Source organism: Monodelphis domestica, chromosome 5 (assembly GCF_027887165.1).
Source record: "Monodelphis domestica isolate mMonDom1 chromosome 5, mMonDom1.pri, whole genome shotgun sequence".
NCBI classification, from domain to species: domain Eukaryota; kingdom Metazoa; phylum Chordata; class Mammalia; order Didelphimorphia; family Didelphidae; genus Monodelphis; species Monodelphis domestica.
The window spans coordinates 59073566-59087124 of record NC_077231.1 but is presented as its reverse complement, the minus strand read 5'-3'; the positions used below and the strand labels follow the sequence as shown (position 1 = coordinate 59087124).

The 13559-nt window shown below is 34.1% G+C and overlaps 1 protein-coding gene across 23 annotated transcripts in view; it reads left to right on the top strand.

Moving 5' to 3' along the window:
* Positions 1–13559, top strand: part of PPP1R12A (protein phosphatase 1 regulatory subunit 12A) — a 185519-nt gene that overhangs the window by 144513 nt on the left and 27447 nt on the right. For all 23 annotated transcript variants that reach the window (XM_056798543.1, XM_056798541.1, XM_056798531.1 and 20 more), the window contains 2 exons: positions 1063–1128; positions 6075–6091. In XM_056798543.1, coding sequence (XP_056654521.1) covers positions 1063–1128; positions 6075–6091 — 83 coding nt within the window. The remainder of the gene's footprint in view (positions 1–1062; positions 1129–6074; positions 6092–13559) is intronic.

The following is a 13559-nucleotide window of genomic DNA, read 5'->3' as shown; positions in this document are numbered from 1 at the left end:
CAAGCATTTGAGAAAAAGACAATTAGCATCTCTACACATTATAAGCCCACACTCTGAATGGTCCCAAGTAGTTTAACATTTTCTTAGACCTATAACTGTTTAGCTATTTCGTTTTAGTGTTCATTAATAATATTAAGGCAACTGTTTCCTTTGTGGAAAACATTTCATTTCCTCTATGCAGGTGTTTATTTGCATCTTAATAAATGTGCAAGGTGCAGAACCCCAGTTTCAGAGGTCATTTTCTTAGCTGTAAGTGTATTGGTTTTGAAAACTGATAATAATAATACCTTATTCTGCTAATAGATAAGTTAAGCCCTCTGCTGTAAACTTCTTTTCATTGCCAAATCTACATTGTCCTAACATATATTTTGTTTTCGGTGTCAATCACCCTTTATCAGCCAGAGAGGAAAAAAAGGATACAAACATTAGTTGTTTCCCCTTGCTGATTTCTCTAATCCATTCATCTCATTGTGCATCAGTGGAACTCAAATGAGTTCCCTGACTTACCCAAGACTTCACAGTTAGAGCAGAGTGAGAAATAAAATCTAAAATCTGTATCAGTCAGCTTTCTTTGCCCTATTTCCTCACTGAAATGTATAGAATTCAAAAGGACTTTAAGAGTAATCTAGTTCAGTGTCTGTCTGAAGCATAACTCCTCTGTTACATCCCAACTAATAGCCAGTCAGCTTCTCCTTGAACACCAATTGAGTAGCCAAGCCTATGGTACTTGACAGCTGAATTAGAGAATTCACTATTAAATTACGGTCTTCATCTACCTTCTTTTCCTTGTCTCCTCTTTTCCGCTAAAATTATCATTAATCATTGTTGATATTTATTCCAGTCACTTTGCTATGTTACTATTCTTCCTCTCTTCCTTGTCTGTTAGTCAATATTATGATTTCTTTATTATGCTAAAAAGATTATATTGGATACAGTAGAAAAGAATCCCTAATTTTAAAATTGATTATTTTGTGTAATTAAATTTTCACAGATGAGATTTTAAATAAGGTATTTGACCATATTTAAATTTATTTCTCTTAAAATTTTGAAATTCTATTTCAGAGTGATGAAAATGAACAGGAACAACAGTCTGATTCAGAAGAGGGATCAAATAAAAAAGAAACTCAGGTAAATGCCATTTTTCAGATATCTTTTTGAGAAGAAATGGTATGCTGGTTTTAACTTTTTTTCATTACAGTTAGATTTAATGATACGAGTGCATTAAGGTTCTCTTTCTGTACTTTCTGTACATTTGAATGGTCAAATGATATTGACCAAAACCTACTTTGCAGACTTCAGCTGGTTCCTTGAAGCAAAAATTTATGAAAATTCCATTTTCTCCTAAATTGTAAACATTTCTCTGTAACTGTACTTTCAGCTGCTCAGGTCTAACAGAACATGAGTCAGGAGAACAGTCTCTTATTGGCTATTTGACCAGAGACTCAAATTTTAGGAAAATATATGTATTAGTAATCATCTAGAGGTTACCATATGGATTCCTGGTTACACTACAACTATTACTATGGAGTTGAGGTGTTTCTAAGAGAAAACACTCACATTTTATGAAACGAATTTATTTCTCAACATGTTTTGTTATGCAAATGTTGTTGACCAAATAGAAAATTGAGCCCATTTATGGCCATCCCTGTAGTTTCTAGTTCTTCACTAAAAAGAATTGCTATAAATATTTTGTATATATGGATTCTTTTTTTTTTTTAATTCTTTGGGATATGGGCCTTGTAATGATATTTCTGAGTCAGAGGGTGTGGTTACTATTCTTAGTTAATTAGCTTTTGAGTCAGAGTTCTAAATTTCTATTTAGAATGGCTAGACCAATTCACAGCTCTACCAGGTGAGCCAGTATGCCTATTTTCCCCCAAACTCACTGATATTTTCTTTTAATTTTTTTTCTTCCACTTTGCCAATCTGATGAATATAATGCAACCACAGAGTTGTCTTAATTTGCATTTGGAATATTTTTTCAGTGGCTAATAGATTGGATTTCTTCCTTTGAGAATTGCCTATGTATATCCTTAAAAACATTTGTCAAATGTTCTTCCTCTTATAAATTTTGCATCACATCCATGTATTTTTTGGAAATGAAACTTACCAGAGAAATTTTCTTTGGAGGTCATCTTTCATTTCCTTTGCCTCATTTTCAAGCTAATTAATTTTGACTTTCAAGACACTGCTTTGTTTCCAGATGATTTATTTTGCTTTTTAAGTTCTTTTTCCAGTTGTCTTCTGCCTCTCTTAATTGTATTTTGAGTTCTTCCAAAGCCTGTGTCCAATTCACTGGAGTTTCTGTGTTTTTGATTGGTGAGCAAGGGTTTTCAAAGGTTTTTGCTGCCTCTAAGCCACCATCTTTACTCTGCCTCTTACCAGAGAAATTTGCTAAAAGTATTTTTCTCAGATATCTTTTTTTCCCTAATTTTAACTGCATTGGATTTGTTAGTACAAAAACTTATTAATTTATAAATGTAAAATCTTTTTACATATCATGTAATCAAAACCATCTATTTTGTTTTCTGTGATCCTTTCAGTCACGTGTTTGATCATGAACTCTTCTCCTCTCTATAGATCTAAACCTAATCTGAGCAAACAACTGTCTTGTCTTCCTAATAGTTTTTGTCAAGTAAAGAGTTCTCACCCTGGGAGTTGAGGCCTTTGGTTTTATCAAATATTAGTATAGTAGATTTATTTGCTTTCTGTGTTTTGTGTAGCTAAGCTGTTCCACAGATTCACTCTTTTTTTAACTAGTACTCAAGTGTTTTGCTAACTTTTGCTTTATAGTTTTTTCTATACATTAAAAAAAAATTCCAATGGCTCCTTTCCCCCCCTCCCCCTTACAAATAGCTCCTTTCTGCCCTTTCTTCCCCTCCCTACATCAATTGAAAATGTTATAGGAAAAAATAAGCTCTCGTAACAAATAAGCATAGTCAAGAAAAAGGGTTTCAGACATGACTGTATCCAAAAATATATGTCACTTTCTGCATCTTGAGGACATCAGTGGGTTATATATGATTCATTATAGATTCTGTGGTTGGACATTGTATTAATCAAAGTTCATACTATCTCTTGACAGAAAGAATGGATTAAAGCCATCGAATGAGACCTACATTTTTGGACATGGGAAATATGTTCTGCTTTGCAGGACTGTGCTAATTTTCTACATGTCTTGATTTTTCTTTTGTTTTTAATTTTGAAGGAAAACAAATGGGGTAGTGATAGCAGTGGGGGGAAAAAGATATGAATGAAGCATTTTTTAAATACACAGAAAGGGAACAGAAAACAGGTTTGGAAGGAAATGTAGACAAGTGGAATAACTTTTAAAAACAGCCTGCTGAATTACATGCTTTAAGGGGGGTGGGGGGAACAAAACCTGTACATAATGAGATCTGTATTTTAATCATAATCATGCAGCACGTTTTAAGGTTTTTTAAAACCTTTACATAATCCTCTTTCAATTTGGAGATACAAGGTTAGAGGTTAAAAGAGGTTCTGGCTAGTTAAGTAGATCTGAGAGTCATCTGTATAGAGATGATAATTGAATCCACAGGAGCTGGTGAAATAGCAGAGAGAGAGAGAAGAAAGAAGGGCCTTGGGTGGAGCCCTATGGGACACCCATAGTTAGCAGGTTATGAACTTATTGAAGATCCAGCAAAGTAAATGGAGAAATATTTGTCAGTAAGATAAGAGGAGAGAAGTATCACAAAAACTTAGAGAGTATCAAGGAGAAGATGTTCAGAATGTCAGAGGCTGATACCAGGTCAAGAATATTGAGGTTTGAGAAAAGTTCATTACAATTAGCAATTAAGAAATATTTGGTAACTTTGAAGATTGCAATTTCTTTTATATGATGAGTCTGGAAGCCATATTGAGAAGAGTTGAGAGAATGAGGGGAAAGGAACCAGAAGCTTACTCAAAGGGGCCTTCTCAAAGATTCTTAGAGTCTGTCAGATTCATAACCTTTTTTGTTTTTGTTTTTGAAGATCCTTCAGTCACCATCTTTTACTGGCAGCCTTTGCTGATTCCTTCCCAGGTCCCAATTTCTCTACCTGATTTATCTTTTTGAAATGTTTGATGTATTCTTTATATACTTTTTAAGTATATATTATTCATGATAGAAGCTCCTTGAGGTTAGGATCTGTTTCATTTTTGCTTTATCCCCATTGATAACCATTGTTTAATAAATGTTTGCTGATTTATTAGTTTACCCTACTTCTTTTCATCAGTTATACTAGGTGTTTTCTCTCTTTTCTCTAAGCCCCCTAAGCTTTTATCCTTCTTTGCTTCTCTAGCATAGCCCCTCTAACACTTTATCTTCCCTTGGCTTCTCTAACACTGTATTCAAATGTTTCTCTTTCATCTTACCACTTCTCTGGATTTTTCACTGCCATTTGCTAAGATTTTCTTCTCAGTCTTCTTCCTTTCCCCCCATATTCTCTCTCTGGATCCTCATCTACTACCATAGTTATAACAGTCCAGGTGACTCCAAATATGTGTCTCCAACCCTGTGCTCTTTCAAGACTAAATTCTGTTTCCAGTGACTTTGCTAGCTGGAGGCAGCTCAAACCTGTGTTTAAAATATCAAATCCATGATTTTTATTTTCCCTAAATGTTATTTCAGATCAGAGAAGAGTAAGACTTTCCTTTGGTCATAATTGAAGACTTCATTGAATAACTTACTTGTTAGAGAGAGAGTGTGAGCAAGTGTTTTGTTATTTTCTTCTCTGTTCCTCCCTTTGAATGTGTGCTTCTTGAGGTCATGGACTGTTTTTAAATTTTAGCTTTGTATCTTTAACTCTTACACCAGTATCTTTCATACAGTTGTTGCTTAATAAATGCTTTGGGGGTTGTATCAGAGTAGGTGGAGTTTGAACTGTCTTTTAAAGGATAGTATTTCAGAAGGGCATTTCAGTGGCAAAAAAATCTTGTCCACAAAGACTAAGTCAGACAGATGTATATGAGTGATGACACAGGAATTCTTTTTAGCTAGAACATAGTTTATATGGAGGAAGGTAGTATGGGATAAGACTGGAAAAGGAGGATGAGACTGCTTTGTGTACTCTGTAAATTAAGTTATAAATTACTCTATAGGTAGAGAGCTATCTAGTATAATATTTTGCACACAACAAATAGTGTATTCAAAGTAGTGTCATAGGATTTTAGACCTGAACTTGAGAGATATACATCTCTTACTTTACAGGTAAGGAAAATTCATAGAAAGTAAAACAATTTGTTTAGCATCCCACAGATATGTGAAGTAAATCAAACCTAAGTCTTCTGATTTCTTTATGCAGTACATGACATTAATAAGTGTTTGACCCTTAATAAATGTTTGTTAATATATTGTTTACATAGCATGTCACTTCTTTGAAAAAGCAGTTGTGCTCTAGGTTCCCTGCCCTCTCATTTCCATTTAGCAGTGGACCTTACTAGAAGATGTTAGCACAAATTTTAAAAAATGCATTTTAATATTTTTTGTTTTTAAGTGTTTATGAAAACTTTTGTGAATATACCTAAGTTAGCTTCTTTTTGTCTTGCTGCTTTAACCTTCCCTTTTAAAAAAAGTCATGGAAAATAGTTGATATTATTCCGAAATCTGTGTCTCTTAAAATACTTGACCCTAATAATAATTCTGGCATAATACTTGAGTCTTTTATTAATTTATGAGCTAATCATTGAGCTACTTAATTTATTTAAAAAATTTTCTATCATTTTTTTAAGTCAAGTATCCCTTAAAAATTTATGTTCCATGGTGAATATCAGCATATTCAACAGTATAAATGTAAATTTATGAGTAAGAATTCAAAGAACCTTGATTCTAAAACCACCTAATTACCTTCAGAAGCTGTCTTTCTGGCAATATATTTTGGTACATGCTATTTATAATAGAAAAACAATGCTGAAATTGTACATGTTGTCCAGATGAGTTAGCTGCCATGAAATGATTTGCTTTTTTGTATGTGCCTTAACTAGATTTTTGCCATATTACAGTTACTTGCAACTAGTGTATTTTCCAATTAAAGCATAAAAATTAACCTCTTTTCTTTTTTTCCCTTCTTTTTTAGACTGATTCCTTTTCAAGGTACGTTTGATGGGGGGTGTTTTGGGGTGTTTCTTCATTTTAAGAAATAAGCTCTATTTGACTCATATTCAAATATTTAAATTTTTTAATAGTTCTTTTTTATTCCTAAATAATTGTAAGTTTTTTAAAATGTACACATTTTGGGCTAAGTATATTGCACAGTAGCTGATTACTTTTACATTTCTAATTTGTACAGTATAATAGCAGCAACTGAGACATCTGTTTTACTGCTGCATGTATACCACTATTCTATTGTGCCTTTCACTCTTCCCCAGGACTGGTTATCTTTAACATTCCCTTTGTTAACTGAAAGCATGATGATCTACTGTCGTCTTGTTCTACTTGAAATTCTTGTGATTCTAAATGGTAGACTATTAGGCTAAAACTCCCTTCATGGACTAGTATTCCAGTTCCACTACCCTTCCTTGTTTCCACTGTCTGTATCCCTTGCATTTTGTGCCTTCCCAAATGCCTATACTCTACTATTAACATACTGCCCTCCCCCTGAAATTATTGTATCAGCATTTTAAAGATTTGCTTCTCAAAATAAAATATTCCCTCCTAATAGAATGTAAAGTCTTTGAGGATAAAAATTATTTCATTTGTGTCTTTGTATCCTCAGTGCCTTGGCCCAGTGCCTGACACATGATGGGTACTTGATAAATGCTTATAAAATAGCAAAACAATTTAACATAATTGTAGGCCTAATAATTATGATTTGAATGTTTTTAATAAAAACTGGAGATCTATTTCTAGGAGCCCACTCTTTAGAACAATATTAACATCCTTGACTAGGCTCATTGAACTTTTAAGTAATTCTGTATAAGAAGTATCTGCATTTGGACATTTCATTCATAGTGCTTCAGTTTCAGGTTTTGCCAACTGCTTAAATAAAACCCTTTTACAAGATCTTTACATGTTGAGAGTCGTTACCACAGTACTTAGTGTCCGTATCCTCATTCTAGTGCATGTACTCACTAGGAACTTGTTTATAAAGAAAAAGGAGGTGGTAAACTGACTCTTTTATGTAGGGGGCCTGTCTTCATTTATATACTTATTCATTTTTTATTTTAAAGTATTTTCTTGACTTTAATATAAACTGTCCCCTTTAAACAAAATCCCATTGTGAAGATCTTTTTTGTTTTAAAATAGATATGGTGATCCTTTTTGTAAAAAAAATACCCATAGGATAAATTTTAGTAGTGATCTGCCATAATTCATTCATAATTTATAATTGTATAATTTAGAAAATAGATATTTTTAGGTACATTATTTAATGTGACTGTATGTGTGCTTATTGGTGGAACAAAGTCTAGTCAGTAACTTGTCTTTAGCTTAGGATCTTAGAGAGTCGCTTGGTGTTGTAAGAGGTTGTTATAACTTGGTAACATCATACAAGCAGCTCGGGTCTAGACCCTCAGATTCCCAAGTTCTGTGCATGTTCCACTAGACCATACTAATATTTTATGGTATTGAAGGTAAAAGTTTTTTAGAATTATTGGTCTTTGTTTTCTTTACCACAATTAATTTGTAGTATATCCTACTTGTTATTAATTGTCCCTAGTAACAATTTGGTGTGCATTAGATTAAATTTTAGATTTAAATTTGCATTTCTCTTATATAGCTGTTTATTTTCTTACTTTTTTGATTATTATTTATATCCTTTGATATATTTGGAAATAACTCTTATATTTGTGTCAATTCTTTTATTTTCTTGAACGTCAGATTTTTGTCAGAGACATTTTAATTTTATACAGTATAAATTAGTTTATCTGGTTCTTTACTCTGTTCTTTGATTGGTAATTTTTTCCTTTGAGCCAAGTTTTCAAAAGGATCACCTTCTAGTTGTTGTTTTAATAATAGGACCCTTTATAATTAGACTGATTAGAACTTTTTATCATTATAAGATGCTGAGTTACTTCTGTTTTGTGACAAACTGCTTTCCAGAATCCCAACAATTTTTGTCAAATCAAATATCTCTCCCTAGCACTTGTTATTCTAGTGTGTATTGTTTCATTTGTATCTCTTTCTTGCCTATTCTCTTCAATTGAGCCAATTTTCTATTTTTTAACTAATGCTAAATAGTTTTGATGATTGCTATCACTATAGATCTGGAGTAATGCTATATACCCCTTCTAATTTTCTTCTTTATTTTTCTTGATAATCCATATTTTTTGTTTCTCCAAATGGATCTGTTTTATTTCATTTTGTTGACTTCGCACAGAATAAATCAGTTAATTAATGCAGATATATTAGATTGGCACACAACCCTAAATTTACCCTGTATGTTCCTACCATCCATACATTACATTAAACTGATTAGTAATCATGTACTATATGCTTGCTAGACAAAGTGCCAAAATACTGAAAGACAGAAACCAAAAAAAAACTGCCTATTTCCTCAAGGAACTTATATTCGATTTGGGGGTTACAACGTGTAAAACATAAAAATACAAAATAATTTCAAGTGATAAAAAACTCTAACCACTGAGTGAATCAGGAAAGACTTCTTAACAATAATTGGTATTTGAGCTCAGCTTTCAATGAAACCAGGAATTCTACAAATGAGAGTGATGAGGTTATGCATTCCAGGCATAAGGGGCAGGATAAATTTTTTTCCCATCATCTACCTTGAAGATACCATTGTGCCATTGCAAATCAATATCTGAAAAGGATACTGTGAAATTGGAAGATAGCTAGAAAACAGTACTTAGCCTGAGAGAATTTCTAAGAATTGGTTACTTCAAAGAAAATATGAATATATTATTTTATTCTATAAGATCTTTTTCTAGAATTTTGTAAAAATTAAGAACCTTTTATATTCACAATAAGGTCATATTCTTTAAAGGAGCATTCACACATAGGTTCAAATTATATTTGTAACCTACTTATAAATGATTTAAGAAAAGAAGCACTAGAACCACTGATTTCTCTCTGATGATCCAAACTCTATGTGTTATTTAGGAAATCATGAAAAGGGTCATACCCCAGCATTGTGCCATTACTTCTGACACCATATCATTCTCTAATGTCCATTTTCTCTGAAGGATTAGAACAACAACAAAAAAAGATTTAGGGACTATTTAAAAGTAATAATCACAATGGCTTATTTTCATATGGAAGCATTCCCCTTTGGTTACCATAGTGAATTTCTTAGGGTAGTATCATAAAAGGGATCATTTGTAAAGCAGACCTTCTTTCCTATAGAAACAAATGTTATGTTTAGAAATTGTTTGTAGTCCTTATAACCATTTGACAATAAATGGCTCAGAATCAACAGTATAGTAATTCAGTAAATCATAGATCTGTTATCTCATTGATATGAGTATTTCTTCTTACAGTGCAGCTTTTAATTCAATACTTTCTCATGCTGTCCTTGACATTCCTCTCTTTATTCTCCTGTGCATCTAAAGGAGAGCAATTCTAGGTATAAACTACTTCTTATTTCTGGTGATAAATCATTCGCCAGGTCTTAAAAATCTTGGAGAGACATGAATTGGTATAATGAACTCTCAAGTGAACAATCCCCACCAATTCAGGATGGTATCTTCTCTGCAACTGAAAATCTGATGAATTATTCTACCATGTGTAAGGGGAAAATTTTATTTATTTTTTAAAACCCTTACCTTCCATCATGGAGTCAATATATATTGTCTCCAAGGCAGAAGAATGGTAAGGGCTAGGCAATGGGGGTTAAGTGACTTGCCCAGGGTCACACAGCTGGGAAGTATCTGAGGCCAGATTTGAACCTAGGACTTCCTTATCTCTAGACCTGACTCTCAATCCACTGAGCCACCCAGCTGCCCCCTAGGGTTATTTTTAAAAGGGTTAGATTTTATATTTTAAGAGTGTGGTCGCCAGGAATTTAATTAATTCCAAAGAGATTTTATTTACAATTTCATTACAAAATGTAGAAAGAGTGAAACAAGAAATCAGAGAGAGGATAAGGTAAGATATCTAGCCTCAGCACTAAGTAATTTATCTCCTCTCCCCCGTCCCCAGAAGGGAGTTAGTTTCAGCCAGCCTTGGCAAAGCTCAGGACCTGGAAAGGCCTCTCTCAAGAGTAGGTCTTTTCCTGAGACCAGTCTCTTCAGAGAAAAACCAGCAGTTAAGAGTCAGCCTTTCACTTGCCACATGTCAGTCCAGGCAGCAGATTTATCAGCCTCACCAGGAAAACAGGGTCTCTAGTCCAGTCAGCACTCCAAAAAATGAAGAATTTCCAGAACATTCTTTCTCAGGAACTTCCACTCCAAGTGTCAGTTCCAAGTCAAACTCCACTTTTAAAGACATTTTATCCTATCATTTCCTGTGTCTTCTCCTAATTTTACATCTGCCAATCACAGTTGACGCTTTGTTTTAGGATTGACCAGAAGGCAGTCAGTTGATTCTGATTCATCACCCACTGTCACACCTAGGTCACAGACCTCCCCCACTCAATGTGTGAAATGGAGTATTTGAACCTTTGGTGATTAAATCTAACAATGGGTAGATCTCCTACTCAACTTTAAGTACTATGTTCTAAAAATAGGCAGGGGTTACAATTTAATCTTCACAATCAGGGGAGAGTTAAGTATTTTCATTGTTATAATCAGAGGAAAGTTAATTTTAATCTTCATACATGCAAGTTAGGGTAACAACTAGTGTCAGAGGCAGAACTGGAAACCACATTTTTCTGACTCTCAAGCTAGCACAAGAACATCTTTAATGCCTTTAGGTATTCAGAACCCCATTCTCAGTGGAGATCAAGAACTGCAGTGATTCCTTGAGAAGGATAGGAAGAATTCTCATTAAGGACAAGTTCTTGATTTCTAGTATTTGAAGTTTGTGCCCTTTTGCACCCCAGTCTCCCATAAATAATTTTTTAAAACTTTACATTGATTATACAAGAGGTCTAGGAGACTTGAAAGTCTGTAATAAATAGCACAAAAATATACCATTTGTAAGTTTTCCTAAAAATAAACTATTGTCTAATCCTTCCACATCTCTATGGTAAGAGGACCTCCAGGTTAGCCAATAAATTAAAAAAGGAATAAAGAATTCCTTTTTATACTACTTATAAATATTAATAAAACATTTAATTTTATACCTTCTTAGATGTGTGATTTTCATGGGTTGATATGAAAAAATTTAAGGAAGTTTGGATTTCAGCCATTTTTCTTTCTTTTTTTAAATAATATTTTATTTGATCATTTCCAAGCATTATTTATTAAAGACAAAGATCATTTTCTTTTCCTCCCCTCCACCCCCCCATAGCCGACACGTGATTCCACTGGGTGTCACATGTGTTCTTGATTCGAACCCATTTCTATGTTGTCAATATTTGCATTAGAGTTTCCTTTAGAGTCTCTCCTCTGTCATGTCCCCTCAACAGCTGTAGTCAGGCAGTTGCTTTTCCTCAGTGTTTCCACTCCCATAGTTTATCCTTTGCTTATGAATAGTGTTTTTTCTCCTGGATCCCTGCAGATTGGTCCGGGACATTACACCGCCACTAACGGAGAGGTCCATTACGTTGGATTATACCACAGTGTATTAGTCTCTGTGTACAATGTTCTCCTGGTTCTGCTCCTTTCGCTCTGCATCACTTCCTGGAGGTTGTTCCAGTCTCCATGGAATTCCTCCACTTTATTATTCCTTTGAGCACAATAGTATTCCATCACCAACATATACCACAATTTGCTCAGCCATTCCCCAATTGATGGGCATCCCCTCGTTTTCCAGTTTTTGGCCACCACAAAGAGCGCAGCTATGAATATTTTTGTACAAGTCTTTTTGTCCATTATCTCTTTGGGGTACAGACCCAGCAGTGCTATGGCTGGGTCAAAGGGTAGATATTCTTTTGTCGCCCTTTGGGCATAGTTCCAAATTGCCCTCCAGAATGATTGGATCAGTTCACAACTCCACCAGCAATGAATTAATGTCCCTACTTTGCCACATCCCCTCCAGCATTCATTACTTTCCTTTGCTATCATGCTGGCCAGTCTGCTTGGTGTGAGGTGATAACTCAGAGTTGTTTTGATTTACATCTCTCTGATTATAAGAGATTTAGAACACTTCTTCATGTGCTTATTAATAGTTTTGATTTCTTTATCTGTGAACTGCCTATCCATGTCCCTTGCCCATTTATCAATTGGAGAATGGCTTGATTTTTTGTTCAATTGATTTAGCTCTTTATAAATATGAGTAATTAAACCTTTGTCAGAGGTTTCTATGAAGATTTTTTCCCAATTTGTTGTTTCCCTTCTGATTTTAGTTACATTAGTTTTGTTTGTACAAAAGCTTTTTAATTTGATGTAGTCAAAATTATTTATTTTACATTTTGTGATTCTTTCTATGTCTTGCTTGGTTTTAAAGCCTTTCCCCTCCCAAAGGTCTGACATGTATACTATTCTGTGTTTACCCAATTTACTTATGGTTTCCTTCTTTATGTTTAAGTCATTCACCCACTTTGAATTTATCTTGGTGTAGGGTGTGAGGTGTTGATCTATTCCTAGTCTCTCCCACACTGTCTTCCAATTTTCCCAGCAGTTTTTATCGAATAGTGGATTTTTGTCCCCAAAGCTGGGATCTTTGGGTTTATCGTATACTGTCTTGCTGAGGTCGCTTTCCCCCAGGCTATTCCACTGATCTTCCTTTCTGTTTCTTAGCCAGTACCAAATTGTTTTGATGACTGCTGCTTTGTAATATAGTTTTAGGTCAGGGACTGCAAGGCCCCCATCATATGTGTTTTTTTTTTTTCATTATTTCCCTGGATATCCTTGATCTTTTGTTATTCCAAATGAATTTTGTTATGGTTTTTTCTAAATCAGTAAAGAAATATTTTGGGAGTTCAATGAGTATAGCACTAAATAGATAAATAAGTTTGGGTAGGATGGTCATTTTTATTATATTTGCTTGTCCTATCCATGAGCAGTTAATGTTTTTCCAATTGTTCAAGTCTAGTTTTAGTTGTGTGGCGAGTGTTTTGTAGTTGTGTTCATATAGTTCCTGTGTTTGTCTCGGGAGATAGATTCCTAGGCATTTTATTTTGTCTAAGGTGATTTTGAATGGGATTTCTCTTTCTAGTTTTTGCTGTTGAGCTGTGTTGGAGATATATAGAAAAGCTGATGACTTATGTGGGTTTATTTTGTATCCTGCAACTTTGCTAAAGTTGTTGATTATTTCAATTAGCTTTTTGGTTGAATCTCTAGGATTCTTTAAGTAGACCATCATGTCATCCGCAAAGAGTGATAACTTGGTCTCCTCCTTGCCTCTTTTGATGCCTTCAATTTCTTTTTCTTCTCTAATTGCTACTGCTAGTGTTTCTAGTACAATGTCAAATAGTAGAGGTGATAATGGGCATTCTTGTTTCACTCCTGATCTTATTGGGAATGCATCTAGTTTATCCCCATTGCAGATGATATTAGCTGATGGTTTTAGATATATACTGTTTATTATTTTTAGGAAAGGCCCTTCTATTCCTATGCTTTCT